The 21874-nt window shown below is 40.3% G+C and overlaps 2 protein-coding genes across 6 annotated transcripts in view; both read right to left on the minus strand.

The window, feature by feature from the left end:
- Nucleotides 1–9803, minus strand: part of sox1a (SRY-box transcription factor 1a) — a 92814-nt gene extending 83011 nt beyond the window's left edge. Inside the window, exons 1-4 of one of the 3 annotated variants that reach the window (XR_006359928.1) lie at nt 9611–9803; nt 8477–8536; nt 6214–7907; nt 5887–6126 (exon numbers count right to left, since the gene is read on the minus strand). The gene's annotated coding sequence lies outside the window, so the exon portion shown is untranslated. Of the gene's footprint in view, nt 1–5886; nt 6127–6213; nt 7908–8476; nt 9478–9610 lie in introns of those variants that run through there. The other 2 variants (XR_006359929.1, XR_006359930.1) reach the window with 2 other exon arrangements.
- A 1326-nt stretch (nt 9804–11129) lies between these two features.
- arhgef7a (Rho guanine nucleotide exchange factor (GEF) 7a) overlaps nt 11130–21874 on the minus strand; it is a 31363-nt gene continuing 20618 nt past the window's right edge. For 2 of the 3 annotated variants that reach the window (XM_044048497.1, XM_044048509.1), the window contains exons 13-21: nt 21450–21536; nt 21259–21337; nt 21029–21168; nt 19656–19877; nt 19453–19546; nt 18946–19035; nt 13641–13740; nt 12340–12394; nt 11130–11869 (exon numbers count right to left, since the gene is read on the minus strand). In XM_044048497.1, the coding sequence (XP_043904432.1) occupies nt 11747–11869; nt 12340–12394; nt 13641–13740; nt 18946–19035; nt 19453–19546; nt 19656–19877; nt 21029–21168; nt 21259–21337; nt 21450–21536 (990 nt within the window). In that variant the 3' untranslated portion in view covers nt 11130–11746. Of the gene's footprint in view, nt 11870–12339; nt 12395–13640; nt 13741–14056; nt 18062–18945; nt 19036–19452; nt 19547–19655; nt 19878–21028; nt 21169–21258; nt 21338–21449; nt 21537–21874 lie in introns of those variants that run through there. The other variant, XM_044048503.1, reaches the window with a different exon arrangement.

The following is a 21874-nucleotide window of genomic DNA, read 5'->3' on the forward strand; positions in this document are numbered from 1 at the left end:
TGACCTGAGTTACCAGGAGTGTCTAACTCATCTTAGCTCAGGGGCCACATACAACACCCGCACCAGTAAAATAATACCATAATAACCTTTTTTCAAATATCTTTTTAAAAAGTGAACACCCTGAAGTTTCTTGAGAAGTGCAATTTCAAGACTATTATTCCCAAGTTTAGCATTTACACATGTGCATTACAGCTTACAGATCACAGTGGATCTACAAAGGCACATTTAGTCACAGGTATCTGGAACAGCAAAATATAGTATTATAGTATTCATTTTAACTAATTAATTCTGCAGGCCAGATTTGATCCTCTGATGGGCCAGTTCTGGCCCTCGGGCCATATGTTTGACACCCCTGCTCTAGTAGATAAAAAATCTCAATCTAAAATATTAAAAACAATCTATGAGGCAGATATGTTTGAGTAACAAATACTGCACAGTGACAATAACAGTGTAAAATATTGGTATTAGTATAGAAGACAGATTGGGATACGAAAGTACATGAATACATTAATAGTGGTCTCTAACACCTTATAATATATGTATGCATGTGTGTTGTGAATAACTGTGATTATTATTATTATATGGTGAGAATGTAGAATACTTTTTGCATTTCCTGAAGATTACATGTCATTGTATTGTCTTTTTCCTTCAGGATAAACAGTCATAAATGGAGTTTACAGTTGAGTCTACAAGTCTACAACTGCTGCTTTTTCTTCTTTGGAATATGTACATTTCAGTTATAATAATAAAAAAATGTTCACATTTCGACAAATATCGAAATGCGTACTTTCGATATTTTGAGGGTTTTTTCACTTTCATCTTAATTTATTGGAATCACAGCCTGTGTGACCCTGAAAAGGTTCGACTTAAAAATAACAAATTAATGAATGGATTTATTTTTCAATGTTTATTGTGTCTATTTGTCTTTCAGTACTCAAAGGCATGCGTCAAAGGCATGTGCTAAACTTACTGTTGTAAGTGATTTGATTGCCATGCGTTGACTTCATTTAATTTGCCATTCACTCTGTTTACAGCCATTTGACAGAGCTGAAGAGTATTGCTCCATCAGTAGCATTAGCCAGGAGGTACATTTTATTCTCCCTCAGTACTTTCTAAATGGCCTCGTAGCCAAACTGATGACTAGAGCTTTTGAAAAGATCATTGCATTTTCCTGCAAAGCTATCAAGTGGGAGGAGAGCGTGATTCTCGTTTCTTTTGAAATGTACTCACTACATTTAGCATATTACATTGTATTCAGTAAATGAATTAGAAAGGTTTGTTAATTTGTTATGAGAAAAGAACATTTAGAGCTTTATCAAATGTTCAGTTTTGGTGTGATGTCTCATAATATCAAATTGTCTCTGAAGAACTATTACTGCATTTCCTCTCCTAGTTTCTCTTGCTTTATTTAACACACTCTCGCTCTATCTCTCTCTCTCATATTTCTATCCATCCAAGACTGGCATTGTCCACCATTCATTTACAACCGACCCAAGGTCTTATCCCTAACCTGAACCTAACCACAATTCAATGTGTTTGTCAACCTCAGAAATGAGGTTCTGCCATAGTAGGACCAGGTTTTGGTCTTCATGAGCACTACTGGTCCATACTTTATACCAGTGTTTATGTCAGAAAACGTCCTAAATGGGTAACACACACTTACACAAACACATCATAGACATAATGCATTCCCTTGCCCCTTACCCTAACCTTCACAACTAAATGCCTTAACGCTAACCCTAATATAAACCTAATTCTAACCCTAACCCTAAAACAAGTAACCCTGACACAGCATTTTTAAGTTGTGAAGACCAGACAGAATGTCCCCACAAGGTTAAAATGTCCTCACAAAGATAGGTCTGTATGTTTTTTGGTCCTCAAAAATATATGTATGTATATGTATATTTACACATATATACATATACATGTATACGTATATATACACACGTATATACACACAAATACAAACACACACACACACACACCAGGTTAATAATGTTATCGGCTCAGATCACCAACTCAACAGATCTCAACCGCATGTCACCCAAGATAACGCAGTGGATGCTCACACACACACACACACATACACAGAGGGGGAGGGGGAGGGGGAGAGAGAGAGTTCTGTACCCCTTGTCAATAGGACGTTAAGGGTTTTGGCACTAATGACCAGTGTTGAGATAAGAGAGAAGAGGTTAATGTGTTGCTGTGGGTGATCAAGATAAGACCGATCCCTTCTAACCTGCACACAATGAGAGTGAAAATGGGAGCATGGATACAAAAACAAAAAGCAAAAAATAAATAAAAATACACAGAACGAACAGAAAGTACATACGTCGACGTCTGTAAACTCTCGTTGAAGTGGATACATGCAGATTCAGTTTCAACGCTCTGCAAATGAATATGCACACAGCACAGCAAAGCAAAGTAGTGACACTAAAAACTTAACAACCACCACCAACAAATCCCGGCCTGTCACTGAATGGGTTATCAGTGCAGCTCAAAAAGGCAAAACAGGATATATGACCCTGCCTCGCAGACAAAAGACCTTTACTGAGAAGCTCATTTTTAATTTGCAGGCCGGGGTATCTGTGTTTACATGTGTTTACAATGTGCGAGTGCTCCATGTATTCTTTATGGATGTAGATATTGCTACGGCCTTAACAGACACTCAGTGCACACGCACACACACACACACACACACCTCCTCCCTGTGAGTGAAAGTGCCATAAAATGGCTGCCCCATCTGTGTGGCCGGCTGGGTCGGCTGACATTTGGACACTTGTCAATCATCTCTTTCAATAGCAAAGCGGCAGGAAAAATGGAGTCGGGGGGTCAGCAACTCAGTGTATTGCCATGGCAACAACTGCACTGAAGTTCATATGCCTGCTGGGACTATAGTTCTTAGTGTGTCTGGTTTGTGTGCATGTATGTGTGTGTTCATTTTTGTTTCTGGTTCAAGTGTGTGTGTGTGCGTGTGTGTGTGTGTGTGTGTGTGTCCTTGTGAAACCAATTGTTCCCCATCAGTCGGCGGGAAACACTCCTCCCATTTTAGCTCTTCCACCTCTCACCTTGCAACCTCACATGCAGCTTTCGTCTTCCCTCCCTCCCTCCCTCTCTACCATTTCATTTTTTTACCTCTCTCCTCTAACCAGTGGGTCAAGCAACAAGGCCCTGCAGGAAGTAGCCAACAGCATCCAAAAAAGGAGTACTTAACCTTTCATCACCTCAGGCTCTTCCGGTCTTTTCCCCTCTGCCTCCTGCATCTTCCACTTCCTTAGTGTTTTTCACAGTGATCCTCCACTTACATTTGCTTTTCATCTAATTATTCTTTCATCTTTAGCAGTTATGTTTTCACCAGTGTTACATTTTAGATTTAGTGGCCGAGTGGCTGAGAAGTGTTCATCCTGTATCCTGTATTTTTAACACACATGTGCAACCATTCCTTTCTTCAGCCACAGAACAAGAAAACAGGGTGAATTAGCACAAAAACACAGTGAAAAGAAATGTGTATGGTAGCTGCTCCAGTGGTGGCCTGTTTATGGGATGAATACGGAGGATAATTTGTGTCCTCAGTCAGGGAAAATAGCTCAGATTGAGCCTCGGAGGACAATCCACTGACCTGTTTACCAAACACTTATCGCAGAGAGGTTCACCACTATTCATCCTCCTGGGGCTCCAGCAGCCCCACACACACACACACACACAAGCAGGCAACGAGTCCCCTATCTACACGCACTTTGATGACAGCACAGTGTGCAGTGACAACAGCCACGCAGAAATGAATTCATTACAATGTGCCAAATGGCTCGAAAAGTTGTAGCTCTGGGAATAAACACCTTTCATGACAATGGTGACGTACGCACACAACATTTACACAGTAGATTTCAGGGATTTGATTAGTGAGTGGGCCAAGTGCCAAACTTCTGTTGCATTTGAGCACAACTGTGGTTCTTTTGGCGCAACAAAAATGCCTCTTGGAAAACAAAACACTGGCCAACTGAGAGAGAGAGAGAGAGAGAGAGAGAGAGAGAGAGAGAGAGAGAGAGAGAAGTACCCAGGTTGTCTGTATGTTAATTCTATGTCCTTCCTCTCCCTGTAACGAGTGACTTTTATGAGCAAAATCTGCTGCTAATAGCTGTTTGATGTGGATTAACATGCTCCATTACCCCAATGTACCAACACTGCCAGAATCATTACAGAGCACACACCCAGACAGAAATACACGCTCCATGACAGACACCAGTAACGCTCCATCCAAACCTCCCCAACACCGTCAACACTGCACACAAGTCTTCGTCCACACACACTCTCCCTCTTCCCATTCCCATCAATGGACAAGGCCTGACTGACTGGAATGGCATAATTCTCGGGGATAATTCGTGGATAATTTTGGGATAATCTCCAGGAAACCATTCGGAGCGCTGCCACCCGGTTTGCCTGCAACCTGATTACCAGGCAGTGAATGCCAGCCACTTGTAGTGACCAGCAACGCCAGCAGCCACTCTGCTGCATGCAAATAAACAAAACAAACAAAAATAAATAAATATCAAGCACCTCCAGCAGCTCAATGTGTACACATATTCACTAAACTACTAAATGAAATAACTTTGCACTAAAAGACACACAAACATATCACAATTAAAGGCACACTGTCTGTGACATACATGCACATGTACATGGAGAACATACACACACCCTCTATGTCCCACCCCCCACCCCCATTACACACACACACACACACACAAAAGTAAGAGGATTTGTATTGTGTGCGATTGCCATCTCGTGGTAGAGGTAACCACGCAATTAAGAAAATGACCTTTACTTTGACTGTGACATGCAACCAAATATTCTATTATTGCTTTGTCAAATCTATTCCTATGACTTGGAGCAAAACAAAAAGGAAATGACTCTATTTATTTCTCTTTTATGGACTTCTCCATCACCAATCTCCCAACTGAATACAGAGTCAGTGATATTTAAAACGTCAAAAACAGAGGTAAAACATTAACAACACTGCAACAGTCAGTGAAAGCTGACTGTGTTGTTAATGTAATGATAAAACTGATGTTCAGCTACATCCCTGTATTGTACAGATCTACAATCATTTGCATGCACACAAACAAATAATGAAAGAAAATGTTTGTATACGTTAAGCTTAATGCTGAATTATAATGCAAGAGATGCTGCCAGTCTGGTACATATGTTGATAAATACTGACATCTAGTGGCTCAAAACGCTAACTGACAGAGGTAGGGGTACAGGGATCTGGATGCAAGTAAATACCACCACCTCTTGGCAAACAGACAGACGGATGGGGGGGGGTTAACATGAGAGACACACAGTCAACTATTTGTCAGAAATATTTCAATTAATCATGATAATTTCCCTAATTTGTTGACATTAATACATTACATTATATTATAAATGTATTATAAATAAGCGTGAAAATAACTTGTCATCTGGACATGTTTTGTTTTTTTAAGAGGACAAAATTGACCATCCAGTAAAACCGTTGCTAATTTATTAATTAATTTATTACATTTCTTTAGAGGTAGGCAGAAAACTTCACACAGACACACACAGCTGTGTGGCACGTCATTGGCAGGACATGTAGGTAAAGATTAAGGTCTACTAGAGGAACTTTACTATTAGCATATCATCTGCCAATGACACTTAACAGGTTGTGTTAACAGAATAACTTTGCTTTTTTGTTTGGGACAGCTCAGTTATGTGGATTCCTTCACACAGCTGGCATCTATGTATTTTCCTCCCCACTCTGTGCTCATGCAAACTCCTCCTGACAGTGCAGCAGCGTGCAGACACCCCTCACATAACCACCCCACTCCCCACCCCCTCCCATCCCCCAACTATTTCAGATTTACTCACCAGAGCCTTCTCTCAAATCAGTGTCTCAGATAGTCCTCAATATCCTCGACCTCCGTTGTCACGAAAGCTGTTCGCGGTGCAGTCAAAAACTGGAGGTCAGGACTGCAGCACAAAGCATCAGGAGTGATGTTGTTGTAGTCCTGTCGAACAGTTTGTTAAGAGTCAGTCTCCGTGAAGTGAAACAGCTGCTCAGCGTCCCTCCAGTCAGCGAGTCAAGTCGAGCACTTTTCTTTGGTCCTGCTGAGAGAGAAAGAGTAAAACTTCTCATCCAAAAAGCTGAATATTGGTCTCCGTGAATATAAATCAGACTGATACAGCAGAGCACACCTGTAAGTCTGAGCCACCCATCAAGCAGTGAAAGTCCCTCTGTCAGTTTTCTAACACTCTTCTGCTCCAGTCTCTCCTCTTCCTCCCCTCTGCCTGTTACACGATGACTGCTTTGCTCGGCTCCCTGTGCACTTGACCGGCCCACTCCAGCAGCTCCACCACTCTCTACTCCACGCAGCTTTGCACTGTCCAACCTATTCATCTTTATGATGGTCTCGCACACTCACCTTCTCCACCCACTCCTGCCAAAAAAAACGGTCACCTGTAGACTCGGAGGTGCTCAAACCCATTTCCCAGTCTCCTTTGCTCCTCGCCTTACTCTTATCTTGTCTATCAGTGGCACTTCTGTCATTTCCACCTCGCTCACTCCCACTCACTTTTCACTCCTGCCCACTTTTATTCCTTTGACTTCCTCTAATAAGTCCTCTGCCTCTACCCAACCATTACCAATTTTCCCTGACCCACTATTTGTTATTAGCCCCTTGTCTTCCTCCTCCCCTTCCTCTTATCCCTCCACTCTCCATCCCTGTCTCTGCCTATCCTCCTTATATATCCTCAGCCTTCGCTTTGCCTTCTCCCCATCTCCAGCGGCATGAATATATTATTATCTACACAATGGGGCCCTGCTTATTGTTTATGAATTACCAGCCTTGCGGCCAAACAAAGCCTATTTTCATAAGAAACCTCCATTTCATTTCAGCTCCAATTAGATTGGGGGCTAAAGAATAGGAGTCCTCAGGCCTCAGCCCCTAAGGATGGCAGGTCCATTCAGCTTCATTCAATGGGGCCTTATTGCTTTCCCATACAAAAGAGCACGTGGACGGGCTTTCAGACTGAAACACCAACCAAAAATGACTGGGAGACAGTACTGTACAATAACAAATCTTTAAAGAAAAGACACTGAGTGCTTATCCTCCCATCCATCAATTCATCCCTCACTCTTCGCTTTCTTCCTCTCCTCTGTTCGTATATTGTAAGACCTGGACATTAATGACAGACAGTTGAAAGAGAAAGGGAGTGAAAGAAAGAGAAGAAGAAAGAGGCAGAGCAGCTCAGTTTTTCACAATACATGTCAAGTCTAAATGATCACTGGCTGCTGAATAGACAGAGGGAAGGGAGAAGTGAGTCGTGTGTATGCATGTCTCTGTGTGTGCATCTGATTGATTCCCTGCTTTGAAAAGAGAGAGAAAAGAGTGAACGAAAGAGAAAAGACCTTGATGCTTTTTCTGAGCTCCACAATAGTCACAGGGCCTGGGCCGTATTGTGGAGCACCCACCCTGACAGGCTGTCACTCCATCCTGGTACAGGAAGAAAGAGGCAGAGAGAGTGAAGAGGGACTGGGGCAGGTCAGAACCTTGATAATACACATCAGCCTTCTCAGTTCACAAGTTTCTCACCCACCAGACACTTGACATGAAGAAGACAGGTACCTTCCCGTAGAGTGGGAGTGGGAGGTGTAGAGTGTAGAGTGTGCTACAACAGTGTGTTCCTGTGTAACATGACCAGATGTCCAGGTAAACTTCTCGTTACCAAGGGAAACACCTCTCAGAGTTCAGTGCTGTGGTTGGGACTGAAATGTCATTGACCAATCAGCGCACAGTGACAGTCAGCAAGGTCACAGCATGATCACGGTGGCCTGGCTTTATCAGAACAGGATCTGCCGCAGCGGATGAATGAGTATTGCGCCTTTGTTCCTACAAAAAGAATATTCAACATTGAAACAAAAGGCAACTGTTTTCATTAGTAATGAGTGGACAAGGTGAGAGTCACAATGAAAAGGTTGACATCTGGGTTTATTCATGCAACAGCAGCAAAATGGGATTATCATCATCACCCCCCTCACAAAAGATTGTCACTATGGGGACACAATAGATTCCATTGTGGCAGCAAACGTACAATCATACACATTCATGAGAACTGAATTTTTTGGGGGGAAGGTCAGAGACGGAAGAAATGCAATCAATATCAATACAAAAACACTGATCAGATCACATGATTCTGAATCATAAGTGATCTAAAACTTTTTTTGGAGTTTTAATAATGTCCCCCTCCCTCATGCCTTCACTGATTCAAACGTACACTGTGACCACAACATTTTGACATGCTGCTAGTTTTTATGCGGTGGATATGGCAATTATGAAGAGCAATAGCACTCGTTAACATTCTAGCAATTAGTAAACAAAGAATGGGCTGTAGACACTATATCGATGTTATATTAATATAGTGACATGAGGTACGAGACAAGATATCATCTCAGACTTACATCACCATGTTGTAATCTGGTATCCGATGTCTTTTCTTCCTTTTAAACTCTGTCGCAGTACTGACATCGAGGCATTTAGACAAATGTGATAAAAAAAATGTGTTAAGTTGAGCAAAATATTGATTAAAAATACATGGAATTGGCATAAAACTTTATAAGAAAAGTCAGCTAACAACTTATTCTTCAATTAAGCCTAATTCTTTGTGCTAGAGCAGGATTTGTCAGTATTTATTTCATGTTATGTTTAGTAGGGTTAGCATTAAAAAGCCAAAAATATACACCAGATATCATCTGAAATGAAACATAACAACTATAATTTACTGTATCATAACACATACCTCTAAAAAGTTTTCATATGTTCTGAAAAACAGCCTGTGATCAGCTTTATCAAGTCATATTGCATATATAAAGACATAAATAACAAGATATTATTTACAAGCCAGAAAACAGAGCCCGACTACAGCAATCACTCTTCAACAGGTAGTGCTGTCTTTGAAACCATAGGCAGCATTTGCCAAACATCATGCACACTGACCACAAAAGCTCATCAAACTATACCAGTATTAAAACAACTTGAACTTTCAACGATATAAACAATGTCTTATCAATCACTTAAGGAAATTATACACGTGTGTGTGTGTTTTTTTTTTCCAGTGATATGAAAATAATTAAGAAAATATCCCCTCCTATGAAGCACTTGATAAGCAGTAGCCTTGACCCTAAAAATCACTGAGTGCACATTAAAAGAAACCATATGGTGCATAAACTTAGCTTGAAGAGGTGAAGTTATTCCCAGTGTCCCAGTATTGTTTTTTTGGAAGGTTTTGCAAAAGGTCCAAAATACAATCCAACAGAATTAAGCTTCCAGTGCAATGACTAAAAGTGTCCACTGAAGAAGTCCAAAAATGCTAATAACAGCTAAAGAGCACAAACTACACAGCTGTTGACCTGTCATTTGCCAGTGGGAGGCAGCAAATTAGCAGCAACCTCACATGTCACATGCAAGCGGGTTGTGGTCGATACTTTTATTTAAAAAAACAAAACAAGAATAAAAACAATAAACAACATGTTGTTTAGGCTATAGAATCCATACTCTATACAGTTGTTCAAATTCTGCAGCCAAACAACACTTACCTGCGTAGTTCAGGAACGTCTGTCTGTCTGTCTGTGTATTAACGGCATGACTGTCTGCATAACCGGTTCATTTGATAGGCGTCTAACTTATCAGGTGACTTACGAAGGACACCAGTGTATGCAATGCCAACTTTAACATTGGTTGGATAGTTATGTCAAGATATATAAGTAGAAATGTGACTAATATGTCACCTGTAAGTTACTCTGGTATGGGTTTTGGTTGACCGACCATTTGTTGTGTCCTTCGGCATGCTGTTGGTATTGGCTCCTCCAGCTGTCACTCTGCATTGACAACCAATCAGCTGCTGTACCTGTATCTGCAACTTCCTCCTGCTGTGAACACACCCCTTCACTTTGGGAATATCAATTATTCCAAACCAACCAAACCACAGTTGTTCCACTGAATGAACTCAAATTCCTCATGCCTGGCATTAAGTGCGTCATGTTTCTGATGTGGAGCCCAATAGGATGGTGAGTTAATGGAGGGGAAAAAGGGTTAACCCCAAACAGGCCTCAAACCTGATTTCATCATAAGGACGTTTGAGCTGCATTCCACTGAAATCAGAACTCATATACTCATACTCAACATAGACACAAACGTATTGTTAGCAATGACCAGTCCATAACAATCTTTACGGTATTTGACAGACACAAACGGCATAGCAACATGTTTATGAATAAAATGAAACGGTTCAATATGTATGACTTATCTACTGGTAAACAAATATGACACAAGCACTATTAATGGTAAAAAATGTTTGTGTGGGGGGAGCCATCATCCTAACTCAGGGTATGAGGTTGTCCCGAGTTTTCTAGTTGGAAATCCCAGTTAAGGGGATGTCGCTGTTGGGATTCCGAGTTCTGACTACAAATGGAACACAGCGTTGATCTGGGTGATCAGATCAATGCTGTGATCAGATCAGATCTTTTTTTTCATTGACACTCTGGGAAATAAGATAATAGGCAAAGTGTTTGTATGAGGTCGTGACATACAAATAAGATTGTTCTGGGATTTGAATGGCCTTTAGGGAGTTTTAACAAATTCTATATGAATATAGAATATAAAGATATATATTAATATTAATAAGTATTTTTTGTGAGTAGCCACTGGAAAAAAAATGTCTTCAAGGCAGAGGGGGCGTTGCTCTATCCAGTTCTTGTGATACATCCATGGGACAAAGTAAGCTAATGGTAGAATTGAAAGCAGTAGCTGGTGTGTGACCGGTGGAGCATTAGGTTCGCTGATTTTTATAAAATGTATAATTTCAATTCTGTGATGCAAATATGCACCTGCATCAACAAATAACACTTTAAACAAACATACTTATGGGTATATTACTGAAATACTAATACTACTACTGAAATAAATAAAACCTCCTACATGTTACTCACTGTACCTGTATTACTATAGAGGTAGTGAGCAGCAAATAAATGTAAGTCAATGTAATGTTCTCTGATGTCATGGAGAATAGACTGTGTATAGGGTGTTGTGTGTCTCAAATCATTGAGCAACTCAAAGTAAAGCTTCTAAAAACACATTTATTTCTCCCACAGGACAAAGGCTCATCTTTTTGCAGTATTTACAATATACAGTACCATTTAATATCTGTACAGTTCCCTTAGGATGCCCAGAAATACAGTCATACCGCAAAGTGGTCAAACAAAGAGGAAAGAAAAGATTAGTTCCTGGCACAGGTGCCACTTCAGACTAAAAACATTATGCTTAGCCTGTGTCAGGGAATGAAATTCAATGAAAACAAATTCATAAAAATATTAAATAACATAGGAGAGGTTATGAAATGCATGGTTCAAGTTAAGTTCATAGTTTTTCGTAGCATTTATGTACCACTGGAAAACATCCTGATAAATGATTGTAAACAGAGTGAGAGGATAGCTCTCTCTAGTTATCCACAAGTGGATGATGAATGTTGAAGTGATGAAAGTGTGTGATTTCCTCATATTCTTGCTTGGTGCTCAAGGAATGTTATTGTGGAATAGATGGTTCAGCATTACATCCCAGTGATGCCTGTCTTACAAAAAGGGTTGTAATAACATCCTGCTGAGAGCAAACACAGATGCATCCACCTCAATGCATCATGTGCCCTCACGTACACAAGGTTTCAGCTGGAGGCAGCCTCACAGGTTGGTCTCATCCCATGTTGGGTCATTCATGCTCTTTAAAACCCTCCGCACAACCTTTTCTAGATCCTTCCGTGCTCTGTGCTCCTCCTCCAGTGATCTCTTCATCTTCTTGTTGTCCTGTTGGGGGAAACAATCATGGTGAAACAGATTTGGAGGAAGATATTTGCGGTCAAAATGTTTGATCAACTCGGGTCATTTGTCACTTGAAGTCATAAGCCATGTTTCCATCAAGTGGAATGGTTTGGTACTGTACGGTATATATTGTTTTGTGTTTCCATTAGGAATAGTACCTAAATAACTAGCCCCAGGGCTTCCATTTTTGCTGGATGTCCTCCATTGTTGTCTGCTGTGTCACATTCATAATATATGCACCGGTACATCTCACTACATATCTCGTTGATACAACCAGCAGGCACCGCCCATGCCCCGCCTACCAAGTGAAGGTTCTTTTCTCAGTCAAAACACAAGGCTGACCCACGGCTTTCCCATTCCAAACTATATCGTACTGCACCAAACCAAACTGTACCATGATGGAAACACAGCAATACAGTACATAGAAGGAATCATAAAACATCCCAAACATTTACCTGTTTTAGCTCCTGAACCTCGTCTCTCAGGGCATACACCACATCCACCAGGCTCCTTTAAGACAACACGGGTCAGCACATCAGTATTAAACACAAAACTGCTTTTATGTAGTTTCATGTACATCTTTAAACATAACTATTATATACACTGCTCAAATCTAAGGTTGCTGACATCTTTTGTTCAGAGCATGGATGGAGGATTTTTACCCCAGTCACTTCACACTCAGTGGGGGCAGGAGGTATTATGTAGTCAGAATGTGGGTCATTGTATTTTATGTGTAGGCATGCATGTATGTAAACTCACCAGCCAATTAATTAGGTACATCCATTCCAAATGTTTGCAAACGCAAACATGGTAACAACTCAATGCATTTATACATGTAGACGTGGTCAAGACGACATGCTGAAGTTCAAACTGAGAATGAGGTGACTGAAGTATCACTTAAACATGGCACGGTCGTTGGCCTCAACTGGTATTCAAAGCAGGATTCCGAACTGGTGAACGTCTTGTTGTGAGGCACTAACCCAACGTGTGGTTCAAAAATAAGGTTTTTAACATTTTCCTAATGTCTGTGCCTTAAATGACATGTCACTGAACTGGGAAGAACTGGGCTTTGCACCTTTGTGCGGGTTATGAGAGTAGACTAGGGCTGGGTATCGAACTTCCTTTGTATCACCCAATATTGAAAATGCATTGTCATTTGTAAATTTCCATACCTAAGGAGTTCATATCATCATCAGTGAACCAAGCACGAAGCACACTACTGGACTGAGATCTAACTACTTGTGCTTGGCTATCTCCAGGAATGAAGGAAGTTATAAACAAAGTTAGCTATTCAAAAAAAGCTGGTCCAATGTTTACTTGTGTGCGGTCCCTCGCTCGGTCAGACAGTCGTTTCCTCTTCCTTGCTTTATCTAACAATTCTCAGCTATTGAAAACAAAAATCAGTAGTTCTCGAATGTCTAAAATAACGATTTTGCTGCCTACATCTTATGTGTGTGTAGTGTCGTGAAGCAATTTCGTGTTCCCCGCCAGACACGAGACTGTGGAAGACCTCAGCTGGTTTTCAGACGGCAAGGGAGTGAAGACAGCCCCCAATCTATCCACAACAAGCCATTTAATGATCACAATGACTCTGAAGCTTTTAAATTGGGGTAAGAAATAAAAATAAAAATACAATTGGTATCAAAAAAGGGTTTCCGTATTGAAATGTTTTAATCAATACCCAGCCCTAAAAGTGCACTTGTTGGTCTCTCCTTGTAGACTTAAATTATGAAAAACAATTATTTTAGACACCTACTTCTCTTCCACTGCACTTTGTCCGTTACGATTGGGATCCTCCACGAGCACTTTCTCCATACCAGGGTTGATCATGTGAAGTCCCGTTTCCGTTCGCGGTCCTGTTTCAAAACAGAAGAGCACTCAGCACTTACTGCACTCTGTTTTTGTTTTTTTTGTAACCTTCTTTAGTACATTACCATCTTCCTGTTATGAAATATACAGCACAGTTGTTGGTAGTAGTAGTAGTAGTGTGTTGCACATGCACAGAGGAAATCAGATAGTAAAGTGAAAGGAAATGAGAGGCTGTGATGATATCGGCTAGAGAAAAAAAACACTTACTTCATTCATTCATTCATTCATTCACAATATAATTCTCCAGAACTCCATCACACACACACACAATCATACCTAACAAATCACCACAATGCCAGTGCCTACGAAATGACAGATTTATTCAAAACGCATAATACAGTGTTTGGGACTTGAACACTTCAGCAGTGTAGAACAAATGCACTGAAGGCGCCGTTTGCAGATAAGACATGGTCACATGTGTGAACTGAGCACAGCGTTGGAGCACACAGAGAGGACATTTTGTCAAAGACAGTCTCGTTACCCTGCCTGTCCCACAGTTTGACTCACGTTTCTTAAATCACAGAATACACCTGTCACAAAGTATAGCACAAGATGTCGAGGACAGTGATACTCTTTTAGCTCAAATACTCATAGAAGGTTTTTTTTTTCCTTGTTCCACGATGACTAGTATTTACAGAAAGGGAGTCTATGTGCTCTTCATATTTCAAGTCCACTCTGACAGTATTCTGAGGTTGACAGAGTAGTTCACATAAAAATATTCACATATAATCAAAGCCTCTCTCTCATTTTTATTGATTTTCATTTTTTTTACCCTCAGTGCTTTCACTGGAGGTAAGCATTTACACTACGAATGAGCATTTACTTTACAGTAACACTGAATACTTAAATCTACCTTTAGGGACTATATCATACACACTCTAGGTAGACGACAAACAGTACAGAATTTAACAGATTCTAACCCCACCCACCCACTGAATCCTTTACATGATTGTGCAAAATAATTCAAATACATGACAATTTCAGAGTTAACTTTGATACAGACGAATAAAATGTGAAGAAAAAAATAAAAAAAGGAAGAGATGAATCACCCAGGGATCATTTTTGTAAACATTGACATACAGAAAACCAAATACATTAAATAAAAAAAATGCCTGTGTACAAAAAATTCAAAAACAAATCAATTCAGAAACTTTAAATTGCAGTGTACCATAGACCGACATATTCCACATGTCACTCGCGTTGCTCACTATAGGAGGAGGATAGACTCTTAGTGGATGCCAAACTGTACTTTTAATACCATCACTGGAAAAATACTTCTTCATAAAAATAGTTATTAATGCAAGATAGTGTAGAAAACCTCGCAAGCCAGACAACACAAAGGCAATGTCTGGATTATGAGGCTAGAAGCGTAGGTGTTTGTGTGACACCAGGAGTCATTGTTTTTGACATTATGCTAAGAGTCAAGAAGCAGCTCCACTGATAAATAGTTAAACTTCTGCTTAAAAACACTTTTTCAGCTTCTTCCCAAGGGCTAAATAGGTGTTATCAGATACCACTCTAATGTCTGTATGCTAACAACAAGGCTAGAGCCAGAAGCATTTAGCTTAGCTTAGTTTAGCATCAAGACTTTGCTCAAATGTTTTTTTTATTATTTTCTGTTCCCATAACTCAAAGTTTAAATCATGAGATTTAAGGAACAGTGTGTAGGGTTTAGTGACATCTAGGGATGACAATGAATACTGCAAACAACTGAATATTTTTCATCCAAGAACATACTTTGCACACTCAGCAATGCGCTGGCATTATGGGATTGATTTTATCAACGTTTCTCTTCCGAGATGCACACATTTAAGGCCTGTACATGCTCCATAAGAACAGAGAAATGTGTTGTTCTTTTCTTGAGGTGGATTTAGACCACCTCAAGAAGAACAAGAGGATTACTATTGCAACAACACATCCTCAGTGCGGTAAAACTAACCCGTCTCGCGACAGTCTAACCTAGAACAAAGTCAGTTCTGGCCAGGACATTTCATACTTCACGAGAAACTCAAGTGCAGAACTCCTAGGAAGTTCTCATAGGGAATGACAACATTAACCACGCCCACTTCATTAAAGTTCAATAAAGGAGTTGGGAGATTCAACAAATGTCTCTGTTCTTGCAGAGTATGTACAGGCCTTTAATCTGAATTTGACATTAAAAAATATTATGTATGTGTAAATCTGGGATTGTTAACAAAAAACAACTCTAATCTTCAAACTGTCTGATAGACATGTGCAAGTCTTTATCCAGGTTTTTATTTCCTTTGTCTTCTTCAGTCTTGTGTTTTAGATCCAGCTCATTCGCTCTGGAAACTCCACCTTTTGTTTTTCAAGTGTTTTATTCACTTAAACATGTCATGCTTGGTGTGAACAGTGAGGGAAAATAGCCTCCATATTATTCACAATTCCGTGCTCATCTTCATTCATTCATTCATTCATGTCAATGAACACCAAAAGCCCTCCCTAGACCAGTATTTGTCCCTTCTGGGCTACTGTACAAATTCCCTTTGAGGAGAATTCACACTATTGTGTAATATAAAGAAATCAAATGAAAATAAATTAACAATAAAATCTGGATTTGTGTTGCTAGATCCCCCTAAATCCTACACACTGCATGAGTATAGATCCAGACTGAAAGAACAGACATGAGAGCAGTATCTTCACCTCTAACTCAGGAAAAGCTATTCCACAAACATCAATGTCGCCAACATGTCAAACTATTCCTTTAACTATTCCAGGACTGGAGCTGTGTATGGTTGTAGTTTACCATGTATTAGTTTCTGCCTGGTTCTGTGTGAGAAGCTTTTATTTCATGAATAAAGTAACTAGTGAGGTTGACACAAGATGATATATATGGGAAATCTAACCCTGTGTTTGGTTTAAAGGATGATGCGTCGGAGACTAGACAACACAGTTAATTATCAAAAAAGTGAACTAAAAAAAGAGTCACACTTCACTTTAGTGTTGATATCTGGTCATGAAGATAGTTTGTACGGTCATTCTGCCTCCAAACGTGTACAGTTATTTCAAAATGGAATTTCTTCCACTTCTTTGACTTTTAAACATTCATTGCTTCCCAAAACTGCAGAAAATGATCCAGTTTAAGAGAACATTGTTTTCTAAAGAAGAACTACAGGTTTTTCAAAACAGATCAGATAAATAAATCCAAAAGGCCAGGCACTATGAGAAGTATGTTTTAAAATAAAACTTTTGTAATGTGAGTGAATAGGACCCTGAAATTCACAACTGTCAATCCATGAGCTTTTATCCAGTTTGTAAAAAAAGCTTGACACTAGATTTGGGAGTGGAGTATGTGTGATGATCTCCCCTTTCTGTAGCAGCTACAACAAAGACTGACTGAATTTCACACACAGTTTAAGTCAGCAAGAACATCAATGATTCAGCAGTGGTCAGGTTGAGTGTTATTCTGCTTAGGGCTGGGAACATGAAGAAAACTGGAAAATTATGAAAACAGCAATAATATAAAATGCTAATAATTTGGATATTACATTTGCATGCTGCTATATTATCAGGCAGCAGGGGCACGTGTGCCTCAACCTGTGTGTATGTGTGTGTGTGTGCGCACACGCATGTGGCACACCTGTGCTATGTTTGAGCATACATACTCTAAAATCACATACTGGAGAGAAGTAGTATATGGTAAATAGAATACACTCGTTCCTGAATTGCATCTGAATATCAGACAGGAAAAGCTCAGTCCCCATCTCTCCCTCCCCCATAATATTCCACTCCGACTTCCCTTTACTCTCTGCTGCGAGAGTGCACCGTGTTTATGGTCAGACAAGGGGAGTGGTCACATTCAAGATAAATGAACACAAAGTACCTAACACTTACTGCATGACAGCTACAGAAAGAGAGGAGGCACAAAAAAGGGAAAGTGGCAAAGGCAATAGGGAGATGCGTCGAACATCTTCAAACAAACCGTCGGAAAAATAAATAAAACCAAATAATTTAACACAAAAAAAAATGAACTAATAGAAAATAGAAAATAAATAAATAAATTAAAATCTAATTTCCTTGAAGGTAAAAGAGGTAAATGTGCTGTATGTTACATTACAGCACGACAATGCAGCAATCTTCAGTTCTGGTGAGAGATGCAGCTCTTGCGCGGCACCGAGCCCATCCTGTAACTGTGGGTGGTCCAGATGGAGTCATAGTCAGAGTCCTCCGAAAGGTCAGAGGACAGTTCTGGCCGTGACACGCTGCTACGGCGGCCCGACGAGTCCGCACAGGACCGGTCAGCGTCGGCCAGGACGTGGTTGTGCATCAGGTCAGTGCCCTGCCAGGCTGCATGAGGCGGGCCGAGGTGAATGTAAGATGTCAAGGGAAGAAATGGGTGGGGGCGAAGGAAGAGGAGGAATGACGGTGCAGACGCAACATACGCAACAAATGGTAAAAATCATAAAAAACCAACGTTGTGGAGGGTGAGATGACGAAGCAAATCAGAACATTTTGAAGAAAAAAAATATGTAAAAAAAAAAAAGAGGGATGATGAACAACAGCAAAGAGTGGAGGAGAGACAGAAAGAAGAAAAGATACTGTTAAGAATGATCAGTTCAGAATACCAGTGTTTAGTGTAACTAAACCCCCTCTTCTGCAGCTAACTCCATCCAATGCCGTATTTTTTTTAAATGCCAAAGAAGTGGGCTGAGAGCTTAGTGAGAGAGAGGAGGAAGGAGAGAGTGGAGCGGTGAGAGGGCGTGGTCTGGCTGCGGAATCGAACACCAAGTTGTAGCTGACTAACACGGTACTGCTCACATCGTGCCTCACATGGCGCAGAGAAAGGTGACAGAGCAACAGCAAAAAAAAGGGGGAGGGGTTTGGGACAATGGGCCTCGGGCTGATGAGACGAGAGAGTGATGAAGTGATGAGTGGACCAGTGATGCAAGCATGGACTAAAATAGTCAATGGTCAAATCTGAATGCAGTAGTTCCATGTGTAATTACATGTAACGTGTATCATTTCCGTACTTTACACTAAACATTACAAGATACCTATATACACTGGGTTTCACCTAAAAACAGGCGGTTTGGGGGTTTAGTTACACTTTAAAAGAAAGATAAGGAGTTACAGAAATAGAGATTTAGTATTAACATTGACAGCAAGCTGCCGCGTGAGCCTTTCTCTCTGTGTACATGCACAAGCACGAGTAAGATTGTGTGTTTTCTTACTGGAGTTCAGAGTCTGCCTGGTTTTGGCACTGGTGCAGTACGCCTCAATGACTTTGAGAATCTGGGCATCTTCTTCCAGAGCAGCTGTACCTGAGAGCGGGAGGTGCATGAGCAAAAAAAACTACCACTCAGTCAACAGAAACACAGCTCAACAGTGTGTATTCCTCTTTGTCTTAACCCCAATAATGCAGTCACTGGATCAAACTAAGTTTGAAATTCTTGATATTTTAAGTTTCTTCACTGAATATCAAAGATAAACACTGGTATTACTTAAGTAGTTAAGTAATTTAAGTATTTCTATTGATCTAAAAGTTCATTTGCCTGGTCCTGATAGAGAGTCACTGAAAATTGTCACAGTGTTGCTAGCCACTCATAGTACAAGCTAAAAAAGAATCACAAATAGTGGTTTCTGGAACAGTTAATGTCAAGGTATCCGTTTAAACTAAACAAGATATTCCAAATGATGTATAATGATGAATAATAGAAAAGAAAAAACTTAAAACATACTCTTCCTCAAAGCAAATTCCTCCTCCGACTGTTTTCTCTCAGGCTTTCGTTTGGGAAGGAGTTTCTTCACACTCTTAGGACTTTTACTAAGATCCTGTAAATGACAGATATTATTGTTTCTTTATTTTGAAACCTGAACATGTAAAAAAAAAATGAAAATACAAACACACACTTAGATGTCCCAAAAGTATGGCCCTGCTCACCTCCTTATAGCAGAGGGCGGCAGAGGGCCGTAGTGGGGGTGCGGGTCGTAAGCAGCTTAGGCTCCAGGGTTTTGGGGTGTTGGGTGGTTCCAGTGGACCCCACATCATGGTGCTGAGGGATGTTCCATGGGAGGAGGGGTGAGGCAAGGTGTGGTAGGTGGGGGCCACGGTCATGGCCCTGCTCTCGGCATGACGGGATGGAGTTAGGGGGTGAGATGGGAGCTGAGAGACAAAACAAACCAGTTTATTACATGATGGACAGTTCTGCACCTCCAGTGATTAACAATGGTTTTTAGAAACGCAAAAACATGTAAACAAACCAAAAGCATCTTTGTTCTGTGCAGCAGGACACATACAAAGACTAGATAAATTACAATCTGGACAGGACACCAGCATATCACAGAGGAATTTTAGGTTTTGAAAAACATTTTAATTCAGCTTCACATCCTTCTGCCTTCCGCATTACCCCAGTGTTTTATTAGAGGACTGAAAATGCTGCTGGCTCAGAGGAAGCATCTCAGTCTGTAGAGGCAGAAACAGAGACATTTGGAAACAACGACTCAGTTATCTTCCTGTATGTTTTTATCGATCAGATCTCAAATTAACTGCTAAAAGAAAAGCTCAGTTTCAACCATAGGCATGGTTCATTCACCTTTTCCAAGGTCAAATGCAAGCACCTTCATTTTTAATGCTTTTCCAGCACCTTGCAGCTGCGCTAAATTACAATGAATATACAGTATATGCTCTCAAAAAATATTTAATTTCTATCACATTAAAAGAGCAGAAATGTTGCTATAAACAACAAAACATTGTGTTTTATAACAGTCACTGTCCACATGCAAGTGAGGTCCAGGCCCAGTTTATCAAAAGAATTTAAGCATTAAATTTCAAGCATTATCAAGGACTTCAAGCATCTAAACCCTGCATAGGAATCTCCCAAAAAAAAGATTTCTAATTCCTTTTAACTGGAATCTATTATGGATACAATTATTGTTTTTGCATGCTGGTTTATTCATTATTAAATATGAATTTAATTAAATTTAACATTTAATGCTGTATTACAGCCATTCCAGTTAGAAACATAAACTAATTCCAACACAGCAGTACAGTCTGTATACAGCAAAAGAAATCCGTGTATATTTATGTTTATTTTTACCTAATTTATCAGTTAACTGTTTGTTACTGGGTTATTCAACTGTTTGTTGAACTTGAATTCAGACATTTTAGATGATTGCCAGGCATTATACTATGATTTTAAAATCTGTGTGAAATCACAATATATATGTTGGTGTTTCAGGGTTAAGTCCTGGTTTTAGGGTTAGGGTTACACTTAGTTGTGAGGGTTTGTGTGTATGTGATTGTTAGCTGCTGACCGTGTGGCAGGGAACAGTGAGGGGTTTGTGGCTGGGTGCTGTAGCTGTGGTGTGTTTGATCTGTCTGGTCAGGTGTTCCACCCAGTCATGCAGGTCCTGCTGGTTGTTGCACGCCACATGGAGACGGTCAAACAGGGGACCTGAGCAGAGACAGAGACAATTATGATGAAGACGCTGTAAATAAATAAATAAATCAAGGCCTGCTTCTACCCTATGTCATGTTGTCTCACCATTGAGCTCAAAAGCATTTTTGTGGGCTTCACAGTCATCTAGCTTGTTCACGGTCATACTGGTCAGAGGCAGTTTTCCCTGCAGAGAGAAATCATCACATCAGACACAAGACTTCAGAAAAATGAAGCTTCATCCAGCATGTTATGTCCAAACCTCAAGTCCGAGTGTAAATAAAGTCTTAATTTCTGACCTGGAATATGAAGCCACTCATCCTGGGGCTGGCAGACAACATGAGGAGCACATGAGGGAAGAGCATGAGGTAACGCTCATTCTTCTCCTGAACGACAGGAGGAAGATCAGGACAGAGAGGTAAAAGTGAAGAGAGTGACAAGGAGATTAGTGGATGAGACACAGTGTGTAATTAACTCACAATAGGTTACTAGGTTCAGTTTAAAAGCTGTAGTGTGTAACTTTTGGTTTTCGCAAACAGATCTAAAAATAGGTTATGTGAAACAATACTATCAGACCTGACAGAGGGACTGTTTGTGTGTTTACAGCTGCATGGGGCAGTAGAATCACTCATTTGTGTTCTTATTCATACTCCAACCTGTTTACAGGCGTCTTGCAATACTAGTGCTGTTGTCTCCATGTGTCATGGCATAAAACAACTCACTT

The sequence above is a fragment of the Solea senegalensis genome, linkage group LG2, assembly GCF_019176455.1.
Source record: "Solea senegalensis isolate Sse05_10M linkage group LG2, IFAPA_SoseM_1, whole genome shotgun sequence".
Lineage (NCBI taxonomy): Eukaryota > Metazoa > Chordata > Actinopteri > Pleuronectiformes > Soleidae > Solea > Solea senegalensis.